This window comes from Chaetodon auriga, chromosome 14 (assembly GCF_051107435.1).
Source record: "Chaetodon auriga isolate fChaAug3 chromosome 14, fChaAug3.hap1, whole genome shotgun sequence".
NCBI lineage: Eukaryota > Metazoa > Chordata > Actinopteri > Chaetodontiformes > Chaetodontidae > Chaetodon > Chaetodon auriga.
In genome coordinates this window covers 24,584,550-24,605,481 of record NC_135087.1, presented here as the reverse complement: position 1 = coordinate 24,605,481, position 20,932 = coordinate 24,584,550, and the positions used below count along the sequence as shown (strand labels likewise).

The 20,932-nt window shown below is 41.6% G+C and overlaps 1 protein-coding gene across 4 annotated transcripts in view; it reads right to left on the bottom strand.

Moving 5' to 3' along the window:
• dglucy (D-glutamate cyclase) overlaps positions 1-15,633 on the bottom strand; it is a 34,435-nt gene extending 18,802 nt beyond the window's left edge. For 2 of the 4 annotated variants that reach the window (XM_076748425.1, XM_076748423.1), the window contains exons 1-6: positions 11,011-15,582; positions 10,532-10,614; positions 8,365-8,463; positions 6,936-7,089; positions 6,281-6,367; positions 5,387-5,540 (exon numbers count right to left, since the gene is read on the bottom strand). In XM_076748425.1, the coding sequence (XP_076604540.1) occupies positions 5,387-5,540; positions 6,281-6,367; positions 6,936-7,089; positions 8,365-8,463; positions 10,532-10,607 (570 nt within the window). In that variant the 5' untranslated portion in view covers positions 10,608-10,614; positions 11,011-15,582. Of the gene's footprint in view, positions 1-5,386; positions 5,541-6,280; positions 6,368-6,935; positions 7,090-8,364; positions 8,464-10,531; positions 10,615-11,010 lie in introns of all 4 variants that reach the window. The other 2 variants (XM_076748424.1, XM_076748428.1) reach the window with 2 other exon arrangements.
• Positions 15,634-20,932: the final 5,299 nt, after the last annotated feature.

The window sequence follows — 20,932 nt, the reverse complement described above, 5'->3', positions numbered from 1 at the left end:
ATTTTTTTTTCTGTGCAATAATCCACACAGTAATCTTTTTGGCAATATTTAATTTTACACTCTGTATATAATGTACATAGTCTTCTAAAGTTTATACTATTTTGTATCTTTTTATCTTTTGTTTATTTTATTTCTTTTTTAATGTCTATTTGTTCTACTTATTGTGTTCTACCTCTCCTTTCATCGGTGTGGCATTAATAAAGACGTATCTTATCTTACCTTATCTTATCTCTAAACTAATCTTACCCTAACCTTAACTTGTCTTCATGGTAAAATTTTATGATTAAGGTTATGGGAACTTCTGCTTTGTCCCATAAGGCGAGTCCCCACAGTGAGACTGTAAGCAGATTTATGTCACCACAACATGAGTAATACACATCCAAATCTTGTAGAGGTACAATAGCAGACATAAACAGTGGGCACCCCATTGGTGTATTGAGATAGTTCACCCAAAAACTTCAAATTGGTCAAACAGACTTTTATATGCTATCTATTTCTCTTTGGGAAAAACTGTGTGATAAGGAATCACTATTCTATTCTAATCACTATTGTTTCTTGACTCAAATTCATTATACAAGCAGTTGTTTTTCTTTTTTTTATTTCTTCCCTGATAGTGTTACAATGTTATTTGCATACAATTTCACATTTCAATATTTGCATATTATATAAACAAGATGAAATAACCATTCCGCTGAATAAACGCCATTCACATTGTGTTTATACAAGAAATACAGCTCTTTCAAACACCAAAGATATTAGGATATTATTAGGCGGGGATTTAATTTTCTTTAAGAAAGGAGTAATTTGCACTAAAGGAAGGTTGAACATCGGCGTAGAGTTGGTTAGTGCATTACCATCTAGGTTGAGTTTTTTTTGTAAGGGTTTTACAGCTGTTTTGAAGGCATCCTGGAATATCCTTATTTGAAGAAATATATTTACAATCTTCAGGGCATAACTTAAAACACTGAACACCTGCTTTAAAAATGCTATAGGGTCAAGGTCTACCTGTCCCTCTCCCTCTCTCCACCCCTCCACCCTTACAACCAACCAGTTGAGGCAGATGGCTGCCCACCCAGAGCCTGGTTCTGCTCGAGGTTTCTTGTCTGTTAAAATGGAGTTTTTCCTCACCACTGCTGGCAAGTGCTTGTTTGTGGGTCAGTTGTTGGGTCGCTTTAGATTAAGAGTATGGACCTGACCTGGTCTATTTGGAATGTGTCCTAAGACAACATCTGTTGGGATTTGGTGCTATATAAATAAAATTGAATTGGATTGAATTGAATTTGATTTCTTACTAGATATGCCTTTCCCATTATGCTATTACACTTGTGCCAGTGTTGTGCCAGGAAGAAGCTGATGAACAGCTGATCAGTGGAGTTAGGTACAATCCAGGGCAGCGTGTCAAACAAATCCACAATGGGATGCTCTATATTGGTAATCCCGTGCATAAGTTTTCAGCACCTTGTACACTGGCTGCTACAGAGTCGATGAATTTCTCATTCTAACTGAGAACTCTGATGCAGCTTGACTGTCCATTTTGCTGGTTAGCCTGTTGAATTTGTTGTTAGCACATTTTGCTGCTAATGTGGCCAGTGCCATCTACTGTGGACCCACACACTGAAGCAATGTTGGTAATACTGAGAGACAGTCAAGAGAAATTGTGTGAACATTGGACATCATTTGAAGCCAATTAAATAACAAGAGTAGAATCTTGGATGTTTTCGTACTGCAACCCAAAACTCAGTTGGTTTTGTTGTTACAAGTAAGCTCTCTCTGCTGTATGCCAAGAAGGTATGTGTGTCTGTTGCTGCCGTATGTGTAAATGTACTTGATAGACATGGCACATGGTACACTGAATCTTGTACTTTTAAGATATACTTTGGGTTTTCTGCCAAATAAATGCTGTCGAGGTGACCAGTCCTTCACCTTGTCTAACTCTGAGAATGAATCACATTGTACACATTGATTATTTTAATCTAATCTGAAGATGCCACCTCGGGTTTTTGGAAACTGTGATTGGCATTTTTCACCCTTTTCTGACATTTTACAGACCTATGCTAAGTACATTAATTAATCAAGAAAATAATTGCCACACACATTAATCAATAATTAAAATACTCTTAAACTGCAGCTATAATGTAGACATCATGCTCCATGAAGAAACTGCATAGAGTACAATTTCCTACTTACTACCATATAATTTGGAATTTCCACACTATTCCACCACTATTGTGTTGTGGTATGATGACAGATGTGTCAAAATAGTTGATAATGTTTAATCTTCATGGTGGACACAATTCAGAAGTGTGAGAAGAAAACTCAAGTACATAAAATTACTTCTGGTTGTGCTAGATAGTCCGCAACATATTGTTTGTTGTTAATTTCTCTCAAAGTTATTTCAGGGCATACTTAAGTTGTCTATACAATGCCACGTTCACAATATTACGATATACATAATCATATATCCGAGGAATAAAGAGGAAGCACTCTTACTCACTCTTACCTTGGTGTGTGGCGGTACCGAAGCAGTGAGTGCCGGTACAGAAGCAGTCAGCTGCAGTGGGCCTAAATGACTTCCACCCCGTCGCACTCACCCCCATCGTCACCATGTTCTTCTAGAGGCTTGTCTTGGCCTACCTCAAATGCTGTCTTCCCCCCCACACTACACCCCCATCAGTTTGCCAACTGACCAAACAGGCTGACGGAGGATGCTATCTCTATGGCACTGTGCTCCACCCTAATGCACCTGGACAACAACAACGCCTACGCGAGGATGCTGTTCACCAACATCAGCTCAGTATTCAACACAGTCATTCCCACAGTCAAGCTGGCCAACAAACTTACTGACCTCGGCATCAGCACCTCCCTCTGCAACTGGACCCTGGACTTCGTGACCAACAGACCCCAGTCTGTTAGGTTAGACAACCACACCTCCGCCACCCTGACCCTGAACACCGGCGTCCCACAGGGCTGTGTGCTGAGCCCTCTCCTTGACTCCCTCTTCACCCAAGACTGCATGCCTGTGCATAGTTTCAACTCCATCATCAAGTTCACAGATGACACCATGGTAATAGGCCTGATCAACAACAACGACGAGTCAGCCTCCAGGGATACAGGGATTCAGCAGCTGGTGATGTGGAATGCCAGCAACAACCTGACCCTCAACACCAAGAAGACCAAGGAGCTCACTGTGGACTACAGGAAAACCAAAGGCTGCAGTCACACCCCCATTCACACTGATGGGGCTGAGGTTGAACATGTCTCCAGTAGAGATTCACCAATTATCGGCCTGCCTGATAATATTGGCCGATATTCTGCATTTTTTCGATAATCGGCATCGGCCATTTTTTCCACCGATAACCGATAAAATTAATTAATGTGTTTTAAAACACACTCCTTTAGCTCTGATGCAGCCGTCTCTCTGTCTGAAGTCGCCACTCTTGGCTGTGTAACAATGTCCCGCCCACAGCCCTCACTGACTCACATGGCACAATTGAGTCAGTGACAGTCAATCAACACTGAGGCCTCTACATGCAGTGCCACAGACAAAGAGAAGCAGACGACTGCTGCGGTGATCCAGCAGAGGCAAAGGCAACAGAGTCAGTTGAAGTTGCAATAAAAACCCTCTATGATGAAGTTTTAAAAATACCACAACCTTATGATCACTTTCAGTGATAAAATGCAAGCCCAGAGTAAACATTTCACCAACCTACTTGTCTAATCACATCAAGCATACAACTTTGCAAGATAAATAGTGTCACGCAACCGTTTTATAGCTGGGGTCAGATGCACAATAATAATATAGGCCCTTTGGGTTACCATTACTTTGTGGAAATAATAAATCTCCTAACGTGTCTCACCCAGTGGGGTGGCTCCTGGTTTATCAATAAACAACACCGGAGGTGATTATAGCCTCTAAGTTTAACAGTACTACATGCTAATGTGTCCTTGTTTGTTTACAATCGGCTCTCCCTCGGCGTTCATGCTCTCACTGCACTATGGTGCAGCAACGTAACTACTGGTGTAAAATGATCATCTTTTTGCCTGTCACTCGTAAAGTCCAAGGATATGAGTCAGGCAGAGAGCACACGTCAAGGAGATTATTCTCAGTGTGTTTTATTTTCAATCAATAAATTTACTGTCGCGTCTACAACTCACGTGTGTAATGAAGCCTTTATTTTTTTTATTTTTATAGTTGCTAAGTGCCTTATTCTTATTTATGTAATACGACATACGGTTCTAAGCACAAAAGTTTACATCTAGCCTACTGTTCTGAGATTCAGAATATGCCTTTATTTCTCCAAATATATATAAATAAATATAATAATAAATAAGGAACTATAAGTGAAAAACTCTGGGAACCCCTGAAAGTTCACAATCACAATCTGGTGCTACTGAATTGGGAGTATTAACTCAGACCCAAATTTCAGAACAGTTCAGTTCAGTTTATTTTGTTGATGTTTCAAAAAATCAGGGAGCTATTTTATTTATTTATTTATTCATTTGAGTGAGTTTTAAGAAATGCTGCTGGAAGGCCCCTGCACTTTTCGTTTTAAAAATAATAAAACTTAAAGGCATTTTAATTAAGATTTTGTGTTTGTGTTACTTTATAAAAAGTTAAGGTCTTTTTTTCAGTGTACACAAAACAAACAAACAGTATACTATATTCACTCTAATCCCATGTGTGTTGCTCTAAATTTTGACACCAAAATTTTCACTTTTGCTGCAAACGAATATCGGTTCTAAATATCGGCTATCGGTTTCGCTTGATTATTAATAATAGGTATCGTATCGGCCTTGAAAAATCCATATCAGTCGATCTCTAGTCTCCAGCTTCAAGTTCCTGGGCGTCCACATCTCTGAGGACCTCTCCTGGACCCTCAACTCCTCCACCTTGATAAAGAAAGTTCAACAGCGCCACTACTACCTAAGGAGACTGAGGAAAGTTAACCTGGCTCGTGAGATCCTTGTTAACTTCTACCGCTACACCATCGGGAGCATCCTGACCAACTGCATCTCAGTACAGTACGACAGCTGCACAGTCTCCGAATGGAAGGCCTTGCAGCAGGTGGTGAAAACCGCCCAGTACATCACTGGTGCCCAACCCATGGACTGTTTGGCCCCCTACCATCTGGTAGTAGCTTCAGGAACCTCCGTTCCCACACCAGCAGGCACAGGAAAAGCTTCTTCCCCAGAACTGAACTCTGCCCCCCAGCAGCCCCCCCCTCCAACCCCCACCACTCTCCCATTGACATTGACATCCCCTCTTCCACCTCATAGCCCCCCTACAACCCTCACCACTCTCCCATTGATTGACACTGACACACCCTCTTAACACCTCGGTGTTAAGGTTGCAAATACAGGATGTTTATAGATATTTGTATCATACCCTGTACATGCTGACATTTGTGCCCTGCTCCAAGTTCCTCACAGGGACTCCAGCATTCTTCAGTCTGCCCTCAAAGCCAAAGCTGCAGCCCAGATAGAAACACACCATGTCTGACAAAGGACCATTATGTGCAGCCTGCAGCTCTGATGCAATCCTGGGGAGCAAAATAAAAGGAGAAGTGAGGCTGGTAGGATCACAAAATCAAGTTAAGATTGATTTAAGATGATTTTCTTTGATTTCTCTGGGAAAATAAAATCTACCAGCTAACTTAACAGTAATGCAGAGTCTGAGCATGACAGACTGTCATGTACTTAAAGTCATAGAAAGAAAGAAAGAAAGAAAGAAAGAAAGAAAGAAATGCTCAATAGTTTACAAATGAAGGTGTTGTGCTGCAGATACATAAAATATAAATGGGCCTAAAAAGTGAAACACTATAAGTGACTTAAACATAATTAACTACCTTAATACAATTTCAATTATGCACATTTATTTCTTTTCACATTCACTACAGGCCAACATGATGGCCAGATTAACCTCTTAGCCTGGGAAAAATAAGGTATCGGGCCTACTTAAATCCCAGCCCAGCCCTTATCCCAACTTATTGTGCATACATACTGTATGCTCCAAGACTTCTTTGAATCTGATTCTCTGAATCAGTGTAACCCAACATTCATTTTGAAGAACAAGACCCATTCATGATACTATTATATCATTATGTTGTTGTCAGTTATCTACCTGGGTTATCTGAGTTTATCCATGTGCAAATGTACCAGAAAGCTATAAACATATGATCTTTTCCCTTTCAGTTATCCTGATTAAAGTCCACCTCATAATTCCATCTGCATGTCTGAAGTCAACCGAGCCTGTAGTGCTCTACTGGCTTTGTTAAAATACCTTGGCTGAGTGCTGTAACTCTGCAAACTGGAGACTGTTTTCACGAGGCAACCCTCTTCATACACACAGTACTGAGAAATATCTGTCCTGGAAACACAGAAAGACGCACATACACTGTTATGTGCACAGAGCAATATGGTGAGTGATGTGTAGAAAGTACTATGTCAATGTCTTACATTTGATTGGTTTATCTCTATCCCATACATGTTTAAAGTAAATGTGCTGCTCAGGACATTGTGGTAAAAGTCTAACAGATCAGTTCTAACATTAGCAACAGAGTAAAAAAGAGACGCAAGTGACATAAAGTCATAAACATGTGAAATCTGCTGACATTTGTTTATACAGAGGTGAATCATTTATCAAGAGGAATGAGCAGAACTAGATTCACCTTAAGGCTTCATGAACTAATTAAAGTAGACTTTGACAATTGAGATTCTGCTCAGTTATTTACTTATCTTCACTAGATCTCTGACAAAGAAGGAGGCAGAAATGTTCAGCTTTTTTCAATATTTTATTGAACACTGCACGACTAATGTACAAGCTGACTGTCATACTGGAGCAACAAGAAGAAAAATATCAATACACAATGTTAAAGAATAATAGAATTCAGTGGGATACCTGCTCAGTGTAGTGTATGTGCCTGTGTGCGTTCTACCTTATGTCAGCATGTTCAGCAAGAGGCACACAGGAAGTCTCTCCTGATTGACTGCGATAAAGCAGTGGCAAGGGGGCAGGGTTTTTGCTACAGAATGCTTCAAAGTCATTGGCCAGGTGATTGGGCAGGATGACGACATTAGCCTGCTGGTAACCTGACAAACAGACACACAAATACACACATTTTAGGTATAATAGAAACAAAACAGAGAGCATTATTTTCCCCAGTACAAGAGTCAATTTCTCATTTCTTCAAATGCTTCTCTACTCCTCAAAGGGTAAGCAGATCTTTCTCAATTTCGGAACATGGGCATGCCCATTTAGATGACAAGTTTCTTTCTTTCTGCAACAAATATTTCAGCAGGATGAAGAAAAGTTCTCTGCACATCAGCAGTATGCACTATGTTGAGGGAAAACAAACAAGGAAAAAAAGGGGCCTTTAATAGTGTAAACGGACAAACATTTCAATACTACTGTCTACTTTGAGTCAAAACTGCCAAACACATATGGCAAATATATACATACATCGTCAGCCTGCAATAGATGAAAACTGTCACTGGATAGTTGGTTGAACAGGATTTCAAATTGATGGAATAGATCTAAGGGTGCTAGTTGCCACAGCAAATGTCAGAGCAGCACATACTATCCTCTATAATCATAGCAGAAACAACAGAACACTGACGAATCTTAAAGTGTCAAGTAGTACATCTAGTGTATAATCAATTAGAGGAAACATCAAATTCATTTCTTTATGGAGGCCAAAAGGCTCAACTGCTAGAGCAATGGAGAGGGCAAACATTATGTGAAATATAGAAACAAATACATATTGCTCCTAAGTCACAACTGCTTCTTACTTAAAAAACAGGTTTTACTAGGGCTAAAAGATTGAGGATTTGATATTGAAGTTATGATTTTTTAATTGCAAGAGCCCCAGTTTTAATTCCAATTTACATAACAAAGCCTCAACATCTGTAGTAAAGGAAAGTTAACTTGATTTGACTGGCTATAACAACTGCTAACGGGGACATTTGCTCAGCTGGAGATAAGTGATGTTAATTGTGTGACAAAAAAACCTTGGTTGTTATGATGCTCACTCTATGCATTCCACTCTAGATCCCATTGTAAATTTTAGGTTAGCTACTCTAGATTGTAGGTGCTCAGTTAGCACCTACAATCTAGAGCAGGTAAAATGAGGTGTCATCAATGCAACATCAAAACAGTATCAGATGTGATCTTACCATTATTATTATTATTCTTATCATCCTTGAAGTGCCATATCAACAAGCAACTACATTTTAAATCACTATTTTGCTATAAAAAAACTAAACAGATATGTTCCTTTTTTCACGTGATGTGACATTACACAAGTGGTTCCAAATGCACACTTTCAGTGTCAGATGCAGCCATACAGATGATACACTGGTACTTACCTTTAGCTAATCCAGTTGTTGTTCTTATTCTGGGATCTTCCTCTCTGATCAACAGCCTCAACTCAGAAGGATTCAAAGTATTTAAGTGATTCAAATTCCCTGCAACAGAAGACATGCTTGTTGAAGCTACTCCAAATCCAACTAGGTGTACTTTTTTCTATTCTATGGACAAACTGGTTTCTGCTGCCAACTCTCTCCGGTTCTTGCCTCTGGACCACAGAAGAGCTGTAGAAACAAGCTGTTCAGTCAATGCAAACTGCAGTGGTACACATGCTGGAATTTACAGTCCAGGTGACTGCAGTAGCGGAAAAAGTCTTGAGATCGTTTGGCTAAACTCCACCTCCATCGAAGACCCTGGTATACTGTTATCTGTTTAACTCGGGTTAATGATCAAGTAAAGACGGCTTGGATATGGTTAAACTTTGGAAAACAGAAAGGGGTAAAGGGAGAACTACTTCATGCACATTACCATTAAACATTCTCCAACTTTCCTGTCTGTGAAAACAGTTCTAGGTGCAATAAACTCAGATGTGTGAATTTGTAACTAAAGTATTGAATGAATGACAGGATTCACATTACACTGGAAATATGATAGATAGAGACGGTGGCTCACACAGAAAAATACTGTTCAGCTACAGTAAGCTTTCAGATGTATGTTTCTTGCCGACTCTCCAATGTCTAGAAGTCATTGACAAGTAAATTTGTCACATGTATTTGTAAAATGTGTCAAATGAACGAAATAAAAAAGCAAGAAAAAAAATAACCAAGCTATGATCAAAACACATAGGACACCACAATATTAGAAGTTGTCGTTTGTTGATTTTGATTGTAGAGAGTAGTGTAAAGTAGTAGATCAGAAATAACCACATTACTTCATGGTGAAGGCTTCAAACATGTTCAAAAACAGTATATCTAATCTAACTGAATCATGAAAGGGTACTTTGAATCATGAAGCTAATTCAGCACATTGTTAATTTATTATACCTCAGTTCAGTCTGCATGGTGACTGGCTGACAGGCAACAATGAGTGCCAATAACTTCTCACAACAGCTGACAGGAAGAGGCTGGACAAACTCATAAGGAAGGCCAGCTCTGTCCTGGGATGCCCTCTGGAACTGGTAGAGCAGGTGGGGGAAAGGAGGATGACAGCCAAGCTGTCCTCCATGACAGACAGTGACTCCCACTCCCTCCAACACACACTCACTGCACTGAGGAGCTCCATCAGTGACAGGATGCTACATCCAAAGTGTGTGAAGGTGCGGTATCACAGGTCATTCCTCCCTGCAGCTGTCAGACTACACAACAAAAACTGCTCCAAGAAATCAGTGCAATAGTCTGGGCAATAAGCTGTGCAATAAAAACATGTACATAACAGTCTGTAAATACTATCTACAATTTCTTAAATTTTTTTTACAATTTCTTTCTTTTTATCTTTATTTAAAATTCTCACTCTTTTGTATATATACTGATGTTGTTTCTAATTTGCATGCACTTCTTATATTAATCTCTACTGATGCTGCTGTATTCTGGAATTTCCCCTCGCGGGACAAATAAAGGAATATTGAATTGAATTGAATTGAATAATGCCAAATACAGCTTATAGGCAACTACAGTTCGAACCTTTCTGCAGTGGAGGTATGAAAACCATGAATGTTAGCGGACATAGTTTTAGAAATGGTTCTTCTAAGTTACAGCTAATTATGTGTGCAGAAAGAGATGGGCCACTCTTAACAAATTAGTTATTAGTCCATTTTCTGAAACTGAAATTCTTCAACAATTTTCAATAATTTACATCAACATTTTGTAGGGACTCTAAAATATTGCAGGAGAAACTAGAAGATATGCAAGAGAAGAGAGACATGGGAAAACAAGATAAAGTCAGGAAATGCTACGAAATGGTACAGTTAAACAGCACAAACTTATTCTTATAGTAGAACATCATCATCTGAAATAATAGTCTATGATGTTCCACTTACTTTCACTTAGTCTAAGTACCTGCTGAATGAGCAACTTTTTACTTTTTCTTGAGCTGATTCTAAACCAGTAATTTTACTGGCAACTATCCTAACCCTTGAAAATTAATCTTGCATTATTATCTCTGATAACAGCAGCAAATCCTACACAAAGGGGAATAGAAGCCGTATGGATGAGTGTGTTTGTGTTTTACCTGGGTTTGTGGCTGAATTACAGGTGCTCCTGAAGTATCTGAGGGAACACCTGGCAGCTCTGACAGGAGTCAGCATGCTTCAGCTAAACATCAGACAAAAGAGTTCGTTTCTCGATTAAAATGTCACACTCGTGCCAGTCAAGTCTATATTTTTTTGAATTTAGGATGTTACAAATAAGTAAATAAATAAATCAATAATAAAATGCAGAATGAGAGTGGTCCGCGTGGAGTCCAAGTTAATGTCTTGCGCAATCTTTCATGTTGTTAAAACTTGCGAGTATCAGTCTGGTTTGTAACGTCGGTGTTCGTGGTCCGTTTCTGACCTCAACTGACTTCTGACATTAGCTATAGTGGCGACATTTTTCGATACAGAGGGCCAAGTTATCTTAGCTGGCCAATTCATCTGTGGCATAATGTTACTAGATTCGCGATTTCTTCTAAATATTGTGTTGTAATGTTAGTGAGTGAAAAAGGCATACCTGTTATAGAAATCAACCAGCATTTCAATGCTAACATTTAACTTAACTTAACTAAGTTAAGGCACTGCGCAGTTTCCTTTTTAACTCCTCCTCTTCCTCCCCCTTCTTCTTCTCTGAGGTTTTACGACAGCTGGCATCCACGATGTTGCATTACTGCCATCTTCTGGATTCACTTTCCATCTTTATCCATTAAGGGGAGATACTGTAGCATCTCCCTAGGTCCGTCTGTCCAGTCCAGTCGTTCTTAGACAACGGAAAATCTATTTCCTCCCTTGCTCATTGTCCTCACAGTGTAATATATTTTTAATGTTGTCCTCCACCTGCCTTATTTTCTGTAGCTGTGTCATCATAACTTGTCTCTCGTGTGAATTTCCTGCATGACATGAAAATATGCTCTGCAGTCTCAGCCTCATGACACTGATTGCAAATGCCTGTTGGATGTTTTCCCATGATGAAGAGTGCGCTGCTAACGTTGCTATGACCAATTTTCCGTCTGCTCAGTGTGACTTGTTCCTTCCTCTTGTGTCTCCTACTTCTTGTAATACCCACTCTGTTTTGTATTGCATGTAGATGTCTCCCTTTTGCTGCATTGTCCCAAAACTGTTGCCACTGTTGTTTCATTTTCCTCCACACTATGCCTTTCCCTTCTAGTTTTGACAATTTAATATTTCAACCATTTCTTTTTTGACTGCTTCTTTCGCTAGTTTGTCTGCTCTCTCATTTCCCTGGACACCTGAGTGTGATGGAACCCACATGAATCTTACATTTATCCCCTTTTTCACTATTCGTGAGTTGGTGCTCAAGACTTTGTAGAGCAGACCCTCATGACCTCTGGCTGGCCTGATGAAATGCTTGCAAGAGCTGACACTGAATCACTGCATATTAATAAATGACTGCAGTTAATCTGCTCACTCCACTCTAATGCCATTAGGATAGCATATAGCTCAACTGTATATACATTCAAATAATCTGATGCTCTCTTGTTGAATCCTAGTTTGTAACTGGGCACAACAACCGCAGACCCTGTTGTGTTTGTTGGAGGATCCTTTGATCCATCTGTAAAAATCTGAACCCATTCTTTATATTTCTGGTCTTTGTAACTATAATATTCATTAATTAAATCTGTATTATTTATTTATGTATTCATTATGGAGCTTAATTCTGAATAGTTCTAGGTCAACACAAGGGTTTTCTAATATCCATACAGGTCTAATTGGCCACACAATAGTATCCTCCATCTCCTTATCATATACTCCTCCATCGCTTGCGACTTGATTTCCCTTTCAGCCGAAACTTTCTTTGTGTGGCCTGTCCTTCTCCCAACATATCTGCAGCACCCTTTTTGCAGGATGGCTGTCTCCATGTCCCCTTGTATCTATCCAGTAGTTGGCCATCAGTTGCTTCCGACGTATCCCTAATGTTATCTCACCTGCTTCAACTTGAATTGCACATACTGGTGAAGTTCTAACTGCTCCTATGAATAATCTTAAGGCCCAAGCTTGTATGGTATTCAGGTCTGCTAGTACAGATTTTGCTGCTGATGCATATACAATGGTTCCATAATCTAATTGCGATGCTACAAGGGTGACATATATGTATTTCAATGATGCAAAGTCAGCTCCCCGTTCCAATCCTGCCAGACATCTCATGACATTTATTACTTTTTTTACATTTATTAGCTATATATCTAATGTGCTCTTTCCATGTTAATCTCTGATCAAAAAACACTCCCAGAAAACAGAAACTCTCAACTCTCTCTAAGTTCTCTCCATATAACTTCATGCTACCTTCCCTGAGTTTCTTCCTTGGAACATTATTTTTTTCCACCAAAAATTTAAATCCCCATTTTGTTCTCCACTTTTCTACTCGGTTAATTCCATACTGAATTTTCTCAACTACCTGTTCAACATTTCTTCCTCTTGTCCACAGAGCCCTGTCATCTGCAAATGGCGACCGCTCCATATCCATGGGGATATTTATAAATATATCATTTATCATAATGAAAAATAGGGTTGGACTAACTACAATCCCCTGCGGTATCCCGTTTTCTACTAGATCTGATAGCTCTGATCCTATCGTCACCTGAATAGTTCTTCCATCTAGGAAATCCATAATCCAGCTGAACATTTTTCCTTTGATTCCAGTTGAATGCAGTTTAATCAGAAGTCCCTCGACATGTCATAGGCTTTCTCAACATCAAGAAACACTGCAACCACTGTTTCCTTATTTACTTGTGCTTTCCTTATTTCATCTTCTAAACACACTATTGGATCCATTGTGCTCCTTCCTTTCTTAAATCCGCTCTGATATGTAGCCACCATACCTCTACTTTCTAAAACATACTTTAATCTCTCATTGATCATAAGCTCCATTAATTTACAAATATGTGATGTCAAAGCAATTGGCCAATAGCTTCCAGGCTTGCTGTTATCTTTACTGGGTTTCCTTATTGGAATAACTATTGCTTCTTTCCAGCTTCCAGGCATTCATCCCTCATCCCACATTTTGTTGTACAGTATTAACAATTTCTCCAGACTTCTTACTTCTATTTTATCATGCTGTAGTAGATTTCATCTTTACCTGGTGCTGTCTTTCCTATTTTGTCTAATGCCTTTTTTAATTCCCCCATGTTGAAATGGATATTTTTCCAACCATCTGCATTATCTTCCATATTTAAAGCCTCCATATTTTCAGATTTTGTTTTTTCTCTGCCTCTTCTTCCTTCCTTTGATAAATTACTGGAGCTATGTACCCTAACAAAATGCTTTGCCAACATCTCTGCCTTTTCCTTATTCGTTACTGCAGCTTCGCTTCCCTCAGTCAGTACTGGGTAACTCCACTGCCTTCTATCCCCTCTTGTCTTTTTAATCATCCCCCACACCTGTTCTACCTTCACGATGGTTCCAATGGAATTACAGTATTTCCTTCAGTGTACCCCTTTTGCCTGTATTATTGTTCTTCTCACTAATGTCTGAGCTTGTTTGTACTGAATCAGATGTTGCAAGTTGTGAGTTCTTTAAATGCGTTATTTCTACTTCTTAGACTTATCATCCCACCATGGTACCACTTTCTTCTTTACCCTGCCTTTAGTTTTGGGAATGGATTCTAAAGCAGCTGATATTATGCCTTGTTTTATTTTTCTGTCAGTTGTTTCCATGTTCATTCCGTCATTAATCTGATTTAGGTGTCTGTCACTTTTTTCAAGAAATTTTACCCAATCAGCTTTCTCCAGAATCCATTTCCCTCCTGAATTTGCTGTAGTTGTGTTTGCTATAATATAGCAAACACAAGATTGGGTAATGATCACTCCCTGTTGTTCCTTCATGATATACTGTCCAGTCACAGATTGATGCTATATTGCTTGACACTAATGTAAGATCAAGTACAGATTATTTTCCTGTGTTAATGTCAATTCTTGTAAATCTGCCATCATTTAGGCACACTTAATGCTTTTCATCGAGCAGCTCTTCTGTTGCCTGATCATTACTGTCTATCCTTCCACTCCCCCATAAAGTGTTGTTTCCATTGAAATCACCACACCAGACAATATTACTGTTATTCTGACCTTCTATCTCTTCAAGCTCGTTTAACTCCAGTCTTTTGCATGGATTATAATAATTCACAATCAACAGTTCTTTCCTTTCAGCCCACACTTTCACTACCACATACTCTTGTTCATTTCCTGTTCCTATTATTCTATATGGAATGCCTTGTTTTACAAATGTGGCACATCCACCTCCTCCCCCCTCTCTCCTGTCCTGCCTCACTGCCTCATATCCATATAATACAAAATCTAGATTAGGCTTTAACCAAGTTTCTTGAATACATGCTAAATCTGGCTTTGTTCTCGTTCTTACTATGAACTATGAACCCACACATGCTGTCTCTTGACTTGACTATAGCCTGAGTTCATCATTAACTTCTTCCCATTTTAACACTTTCATTTGTAGATGATGTTCTGCAGCTTTAACAACAACCTGAATCCTCTCAGTTTTAGATTTAATCCTATATGTAGCATTTACTACTCCTGCTATAAAGGTAACCAGTTTCTTCTTCTCTATCCATGTGTTTTCTTCTTCTTCTTCTTTTGCAGCAACTTGCTCTTTATTACTTCCTCCCTGCTTATTCTGTTTTTTCTGTCCTGTCAACTTTACTGCCTCACCATATTAGACCTTTTCTTTCACACTTACCTGCTGCACCTCCATCTCTTTTTGAGTACTTCACATCCCCAATAAGCTACACTATGATCACATTCACAATTACAGCACTTTGGTAACACTCCCTTGCCACACTTTCCATATTAATGCTCTCCTCCACATCTAGTGCATCATCTTTTTCCTTTGCACCTAAGCATATCTTAGGAACCCAAAGTATATTTCCTTTGGTACAACCTTTTCCTCAAACCCTACCAGGATGGTTTCAGTCTCCTTTTTTTCCACTCCCCTTGTCATTCTTTTCACACTCCTCACTGTGTTATTCCTCACCTTCAGGTTTTCTATCAGTTCCTTCTTACTAATGTAGCAGGATGAGCATTTTGGTTACCGTAGCTTCCGTTACGCATTAAAGTGCGGCGGTATAAAAGCGGTAGTCCGCCAACCGTCTCTTCCTCTGCGCTCCCATCGTCACCCGTGTCACTTCCGGGTCAGAGGTTGTGTGCCCGACAGGTATGGCCGTACTCTGCGTCACCACGCTGGTCATTTGGTCCAGTTATTATGCTTGATGCATTTGTGTTGTGCTGTAGGGCGACTGTTGGTGTGCTGCTCCGTGCTCTCTGTGTGCACCGTGATTATCTGGCGGTGGTAAGTGTCATCTCTCCCTGCGTTGTGGTTGGTGCTACTAGGTGGCTAATGTGGTCACAGGTAAATGCTGGCGGCTGTCTGGAGTCCTTTCGCCCCCCCCCCCCCCTCTTGTGAGTGTGTGAGTGTCTGTTGCTGCTAACAAGGTATGTATGTGCAACATGCTACCATACCAATTCTAGCATTCTTAGTAGATGCTAACAGTGTCTTTCTGAATTAGGTGCTAGTGTAACCACCTCACCGGACCGCTGCTGCTTTGTTTGCACCGCGTTCGCGGCGCGTATTCGCTGCTGCTGCTTGCAGTTACGGCGTCCTGTGGCCCTCAGGGGATTGGCCGCCACTTCCTCTGTGCACGATTGCTCGGCCGTACGGCAGGACCGGGCGCGATTATTTTTATTCTTTACCGGGGACTGACCCCCTTTTACGTTGAATGGGTGGTGGGACGTGTGTGTGTCTCATTTTATTTTATTATTATTTCTGAGTAATGTGCTGGCGTTTATCTTTTGATTTTATTTATGTAATTCTAGTTTGTTAATTCCGAGTTGCTTTCTGTAATTGAGTTTTGTTTTGTTTTCTTTATTTTTCTTTTCTTTGGTTATACTGGGCAGTCATTATTTGATATATTGTTTAGTCTGTGACCTGCCCACTAATTGTGGTTTTGTTTTTTGTGATGTATTGCAGTAATGCAGTATTCGTTTTGTTGCTGTTTGACCTAATAGACCTGCCTTACTTTTGAGTAGCTGTGCTGCGCATGCTCAGTAGAAGCCAGCCCCCCTCACCATGTTGACTGTATTACTTGCCATGCTCCAACCTGTTAGTAAAGTTGTTAAACGTGTGCGACCGCCTCGTTATTGAAATACACCACATAACTGGCGACGAGATAAACTGGACAAGAAAAAAAAAAAAAAGGCAACCCTTGCGGGACCGGCCGAGTTCAAGCCTGAAGTTGAGCCGTGGTCCGCCTACGTGGAGCGCATGGAGCTCTTTTTCATCGCACATGGTGTAGCGGCGGAAAAACAGGTGGTGACCCTTTTGAGTTCAATGGTAGTTTCTGCCTACGGATTTTTGCGCAATTTAGTTCACCCAGAGAAACCAAAGGATAAAAGTTTCGAGCAGATTGTGGACGTCATGAGAGGATATTATGAGCCAAAACCGTTGGTCATCGCAGAGTGCTTCAGATTTCGTAAGTGTGTGCAGAAGAGTAACGAGTCGGCTTCTCAGTTCGCGGTGGAGCTTCAGCAGTTAGCCGCTAAGTGTGACTTTGGGGACCGGCTGGATGAGGCCCTACGCGACGGTTTCGTCAGTGGGATTAATATCGAAGCTTGCCAGCGGAAGTTGCTCCCTGAGGACGGACTAACTTTTGCAAAAGCCCTGGAACTGGCCATGAACATGGAAATGGCGCACCGGGATGTGCAGCAGTTGAGAAAGGGGGACAGCGCTACTGGTTCTGTTCACAAGGTAAAAGAAAAACAGAGACATTATCCGTCAGCGCAAAAAGAGTGCTATAGATGCAAAGGCAAGAATCATACCGCCAGTGACTACTACTTAGAAGGACAGTAGATGTCATAAATGTAATAAAACGGGACATATCCAGAAAGCATGCAGAGCCAGCTGGCCCACACGAGAAAAGAAGGGGGCGCAGAAGAAGCGCGGACAAAAAGTCACCACTGGCTATGTTCATGCAGAAGGAGCAGAAGTGGACATGTTCCCAGTGATGATTGCAGATAACACAAGCAGGCGGCCATTTAGCGTTGATTTTGAAATAAATGCTGTACATGTACTGATGGAAATAGACACGGGAGCCGCTGTCAGCATTATTTCAGAGGCTGTGTATGAAAGGTCGTTCTCCCATGTACCGCTAGAGGGCGCCAGTGTCAAGCTAAAAACCTACACAGGTCAGCCCATCCCAGTCAGAGAACAGTTCATGGCTAAAGTGACATATGAAGATCAGACTGCTGACTTGCCACTATTAGTTGTTAAAGGGAAGGGTCCTTCACTGTGTGGGAGAAACTGGCTTGAACAAATAAGACTCAACTGGAAAGAGATCAAAACAGTCAGTGAATGCAGACAGCCACCACAGCTGCCCAAGTCAATCCCTGAGGTGATAGCTAAATACAGTGAAGTTTTCAGGGATGAGCTCGGAACATTAAAGGACATCAAAGCAGCAATCTCTGTCAAACCTGATGCAACCCGAAAATTCCACAAAGCACGCCCCCTGCCATTTGCAATGAAAGAAAAAGTGGAAAAGGAACTAGAGAGGCTGGAGAAGGATGGAATAATCTCCCCTGTAAAGCACAGTGAGTGGGCTGCTCCAGTAGTTCCTGTAAACAAGCGGGACGGCACACTCCGTCTATGCGGTGACTACAAAGTTACTGTGAACCAGGCTACAAATACTGAAACATATCCCTTACCACGCATTGAGGAGGTGCTGGCAACACTTAGTGGTGGGAAGCTATTCTCAAAAATAGACCTGGCTTCAGCATATCAACAAGTGCTCCTTGATGAAGACTCCAAGAAGTTTACAACTGTAAACACACACAAGGGACTCTTTGTTTACAATCGCCTCTGTTTCGGTGTAAACTCTGCTGTCAGTATCTTCCAGAGAATCATGGAGAACCTGATGAAGGACCTCAATGTGGTGGTTTATCTGGATGACCTCCTGGTGATGGGCCGAGACGAAGCAGAGCACCTCGGAGAACGGGTTTAGAGTAAAAGAGTCCAAGTGCGAGTTTGGCAAGACACAGATTGGGTATCTGGGTCACGTGCTTGATGAAAAAGGCGTGTATCCTTCCCAAGACAAGGTGAGGGCCATACACGAAGCACCAGCACCCACAAACGTCAAAGAGTTAAGAGCTTTTCTGGGACTGGTAAACTACTATGGACGCTTTGTACCCCAGCAGAGCACAGTGCTCGAACCGCTCTACAGCCTGCTAAAGGATGAAACCACCTGGAGATGGAGCAAAACTGAACAGGATTCATTCAACAGGTGTAAACAACTTTTGACAAGTGACAAAGTGTTGATGCACTACAATCCACACCTGCCGCTAACCCTCGCATGCGATGCTTCCGCTTATGGAATCGGAGCGGTAATTCAGCACACAACACCAGACGGAGAAGAACACCCAGTGGCCTATGCTTCACGGTCACTTTCCCCAGCGGAAAAGAAATACTCGCAAATTGAGAAGGAAGCTCTGAGCTTGGTGTTCGGTGTAAAAAAGTTCCACCAATATCTGTGGGGGCGACAGTTTGATCTAATCACAGACCACAGACCTCTGCTGACGCTGTTCGGAGAGCATAAGGGACTTCCAACGATGGCAGCAGCGCGTATCCAGAGGTGGGCTATCATACTGTCCGCATATGATTACCACATACAGTATCGTCAGTCAGAGAAACATGCCAACGCAGATGGGTTATCACGTGTCCCACTGCCTGAGACCAAGGATGCGGGAACAGAGACTATGTCAGCATACATCGATGCACTGGTATGTGAGCACCTGGAGGGGGCACCACTGAGTGCAAGACAGATCGCCAAGTCGACAAGAAATGACCCAGAGTTTTCAAAACTGCACAGATATGTCATGGAAGGATGGCCGGAGGAAATACCAGAGGAACTGAAGGTGTTTCACAAAAGAAAAGATGAATTGTCTGTGGAGCAGGGATGCGTCCTATGGGGGACAAGAGTGATTGTTCCTGCAAAACTGAGGTCAGCAGTGCTAAAAGAGATCCATGCTGGACACCCCGGCATCGTGAAGATGAAAGCAATCGCACGTCAGTATGTTTGGTGGCCTAAAGTCGACACCGACGTGGAAAAAGTGTGCAAAGAGTGTGAGACTTGTCAGCTAGACCAACGTATGCCATGCCAGGTCCCATTACACCCTTGGGAGTTCCCTGGGAGTGTTTGGAAAAGACTTCACATTGACTTTGCGGGCCCATTCATGAGTAACATGTTCATGATCGTGGTCGACGCATATTCAAAATGGCTGGAAGTTTACAAGATGACACAAATAACTTCTGCAGCAACTATCACCAGGCTAAAGAGGCTATTTGCATCATACGGAGTGCCGGAGCAAATAGTCACTGACAACGCAACAACCTTCATGTCGGACGAGTTTCGGCAGTTCATGAGGAGGAACGGAATCCTCCACACAACTGGTGCTCCGAGACACCCAGCCACCAACGGCCTGGCCGAGAGGTATGTTGCAACCTTCAAAGCAGGCATGAAAAAGCTAGCAGGGGACGACCTGAGCATTGATGATAAAATCTCACACTTCCTGCTACGATATCGCACAACTCCCAACAGCACAACGGGCGAGTCACCAGCTGACTTGTTTTTAAAGAGGCATGTGCGAACCAGATTGGACTTCCTGAAACCAAGCATCACTGAAGCAGTGAGGAGGAGGCAGTATCGACAGAAGGAAGAACACGACAGCAAAGCCGTAGAGAGACAGTTTGATGTGAACGAACAGGTCTATCTGCGCAATACTGCAGGGGAAAATCCAAGATGGATTCCAGGAGTAGTAAAGCAGCAGACTGGCCCTGTCTCATACAAGGTGCTAGGCGAAAAGACTGACCAGCTATACCGTCGTCATGGAGATCAGTTGAGGCCTCGCTTCTCTCCAGACACCCCAGAGCAAGCACCTGAGGAGGAGTCAGCTGAGCCGGCTGAGCAGGCAGAGGCTTGTTCAGGACCAGAGCTTTGGGCGTCTGAGATCCCGGTGTCTGAGCGGCCGAGGGTTCCTGAACCACCTGATCCAGTGGCAGTGACTTTGAGGCGCTCGCAGCGTGCCACGCGATTGCCACAGCGTTACCGTGACTAAGCACAGTGATATGGCATTCTGAAGACTAACTGATTGCTTTGTTTTAGTTTATTAAAGGTTAAAAGTTCATAATTGGGTAACACATTATGAGCATTCAGTACCGTAAAGAGAATATGTCTGATTTTTGTTGTTGACAGTTTAAGGTAATGTTAGTGATTGTTAATGCACTATGATGGTAAACACTGTTTTGGGGTATTACATTATTTGAGTGAGTTTTGAGCTAAAGGGGGAGGAAATGTGATGTATTGCAGTAATGCAGTATTCGTTTTGTTGCTGTTTGACCTAATAGACCTGCCTTACTTTTGAGTA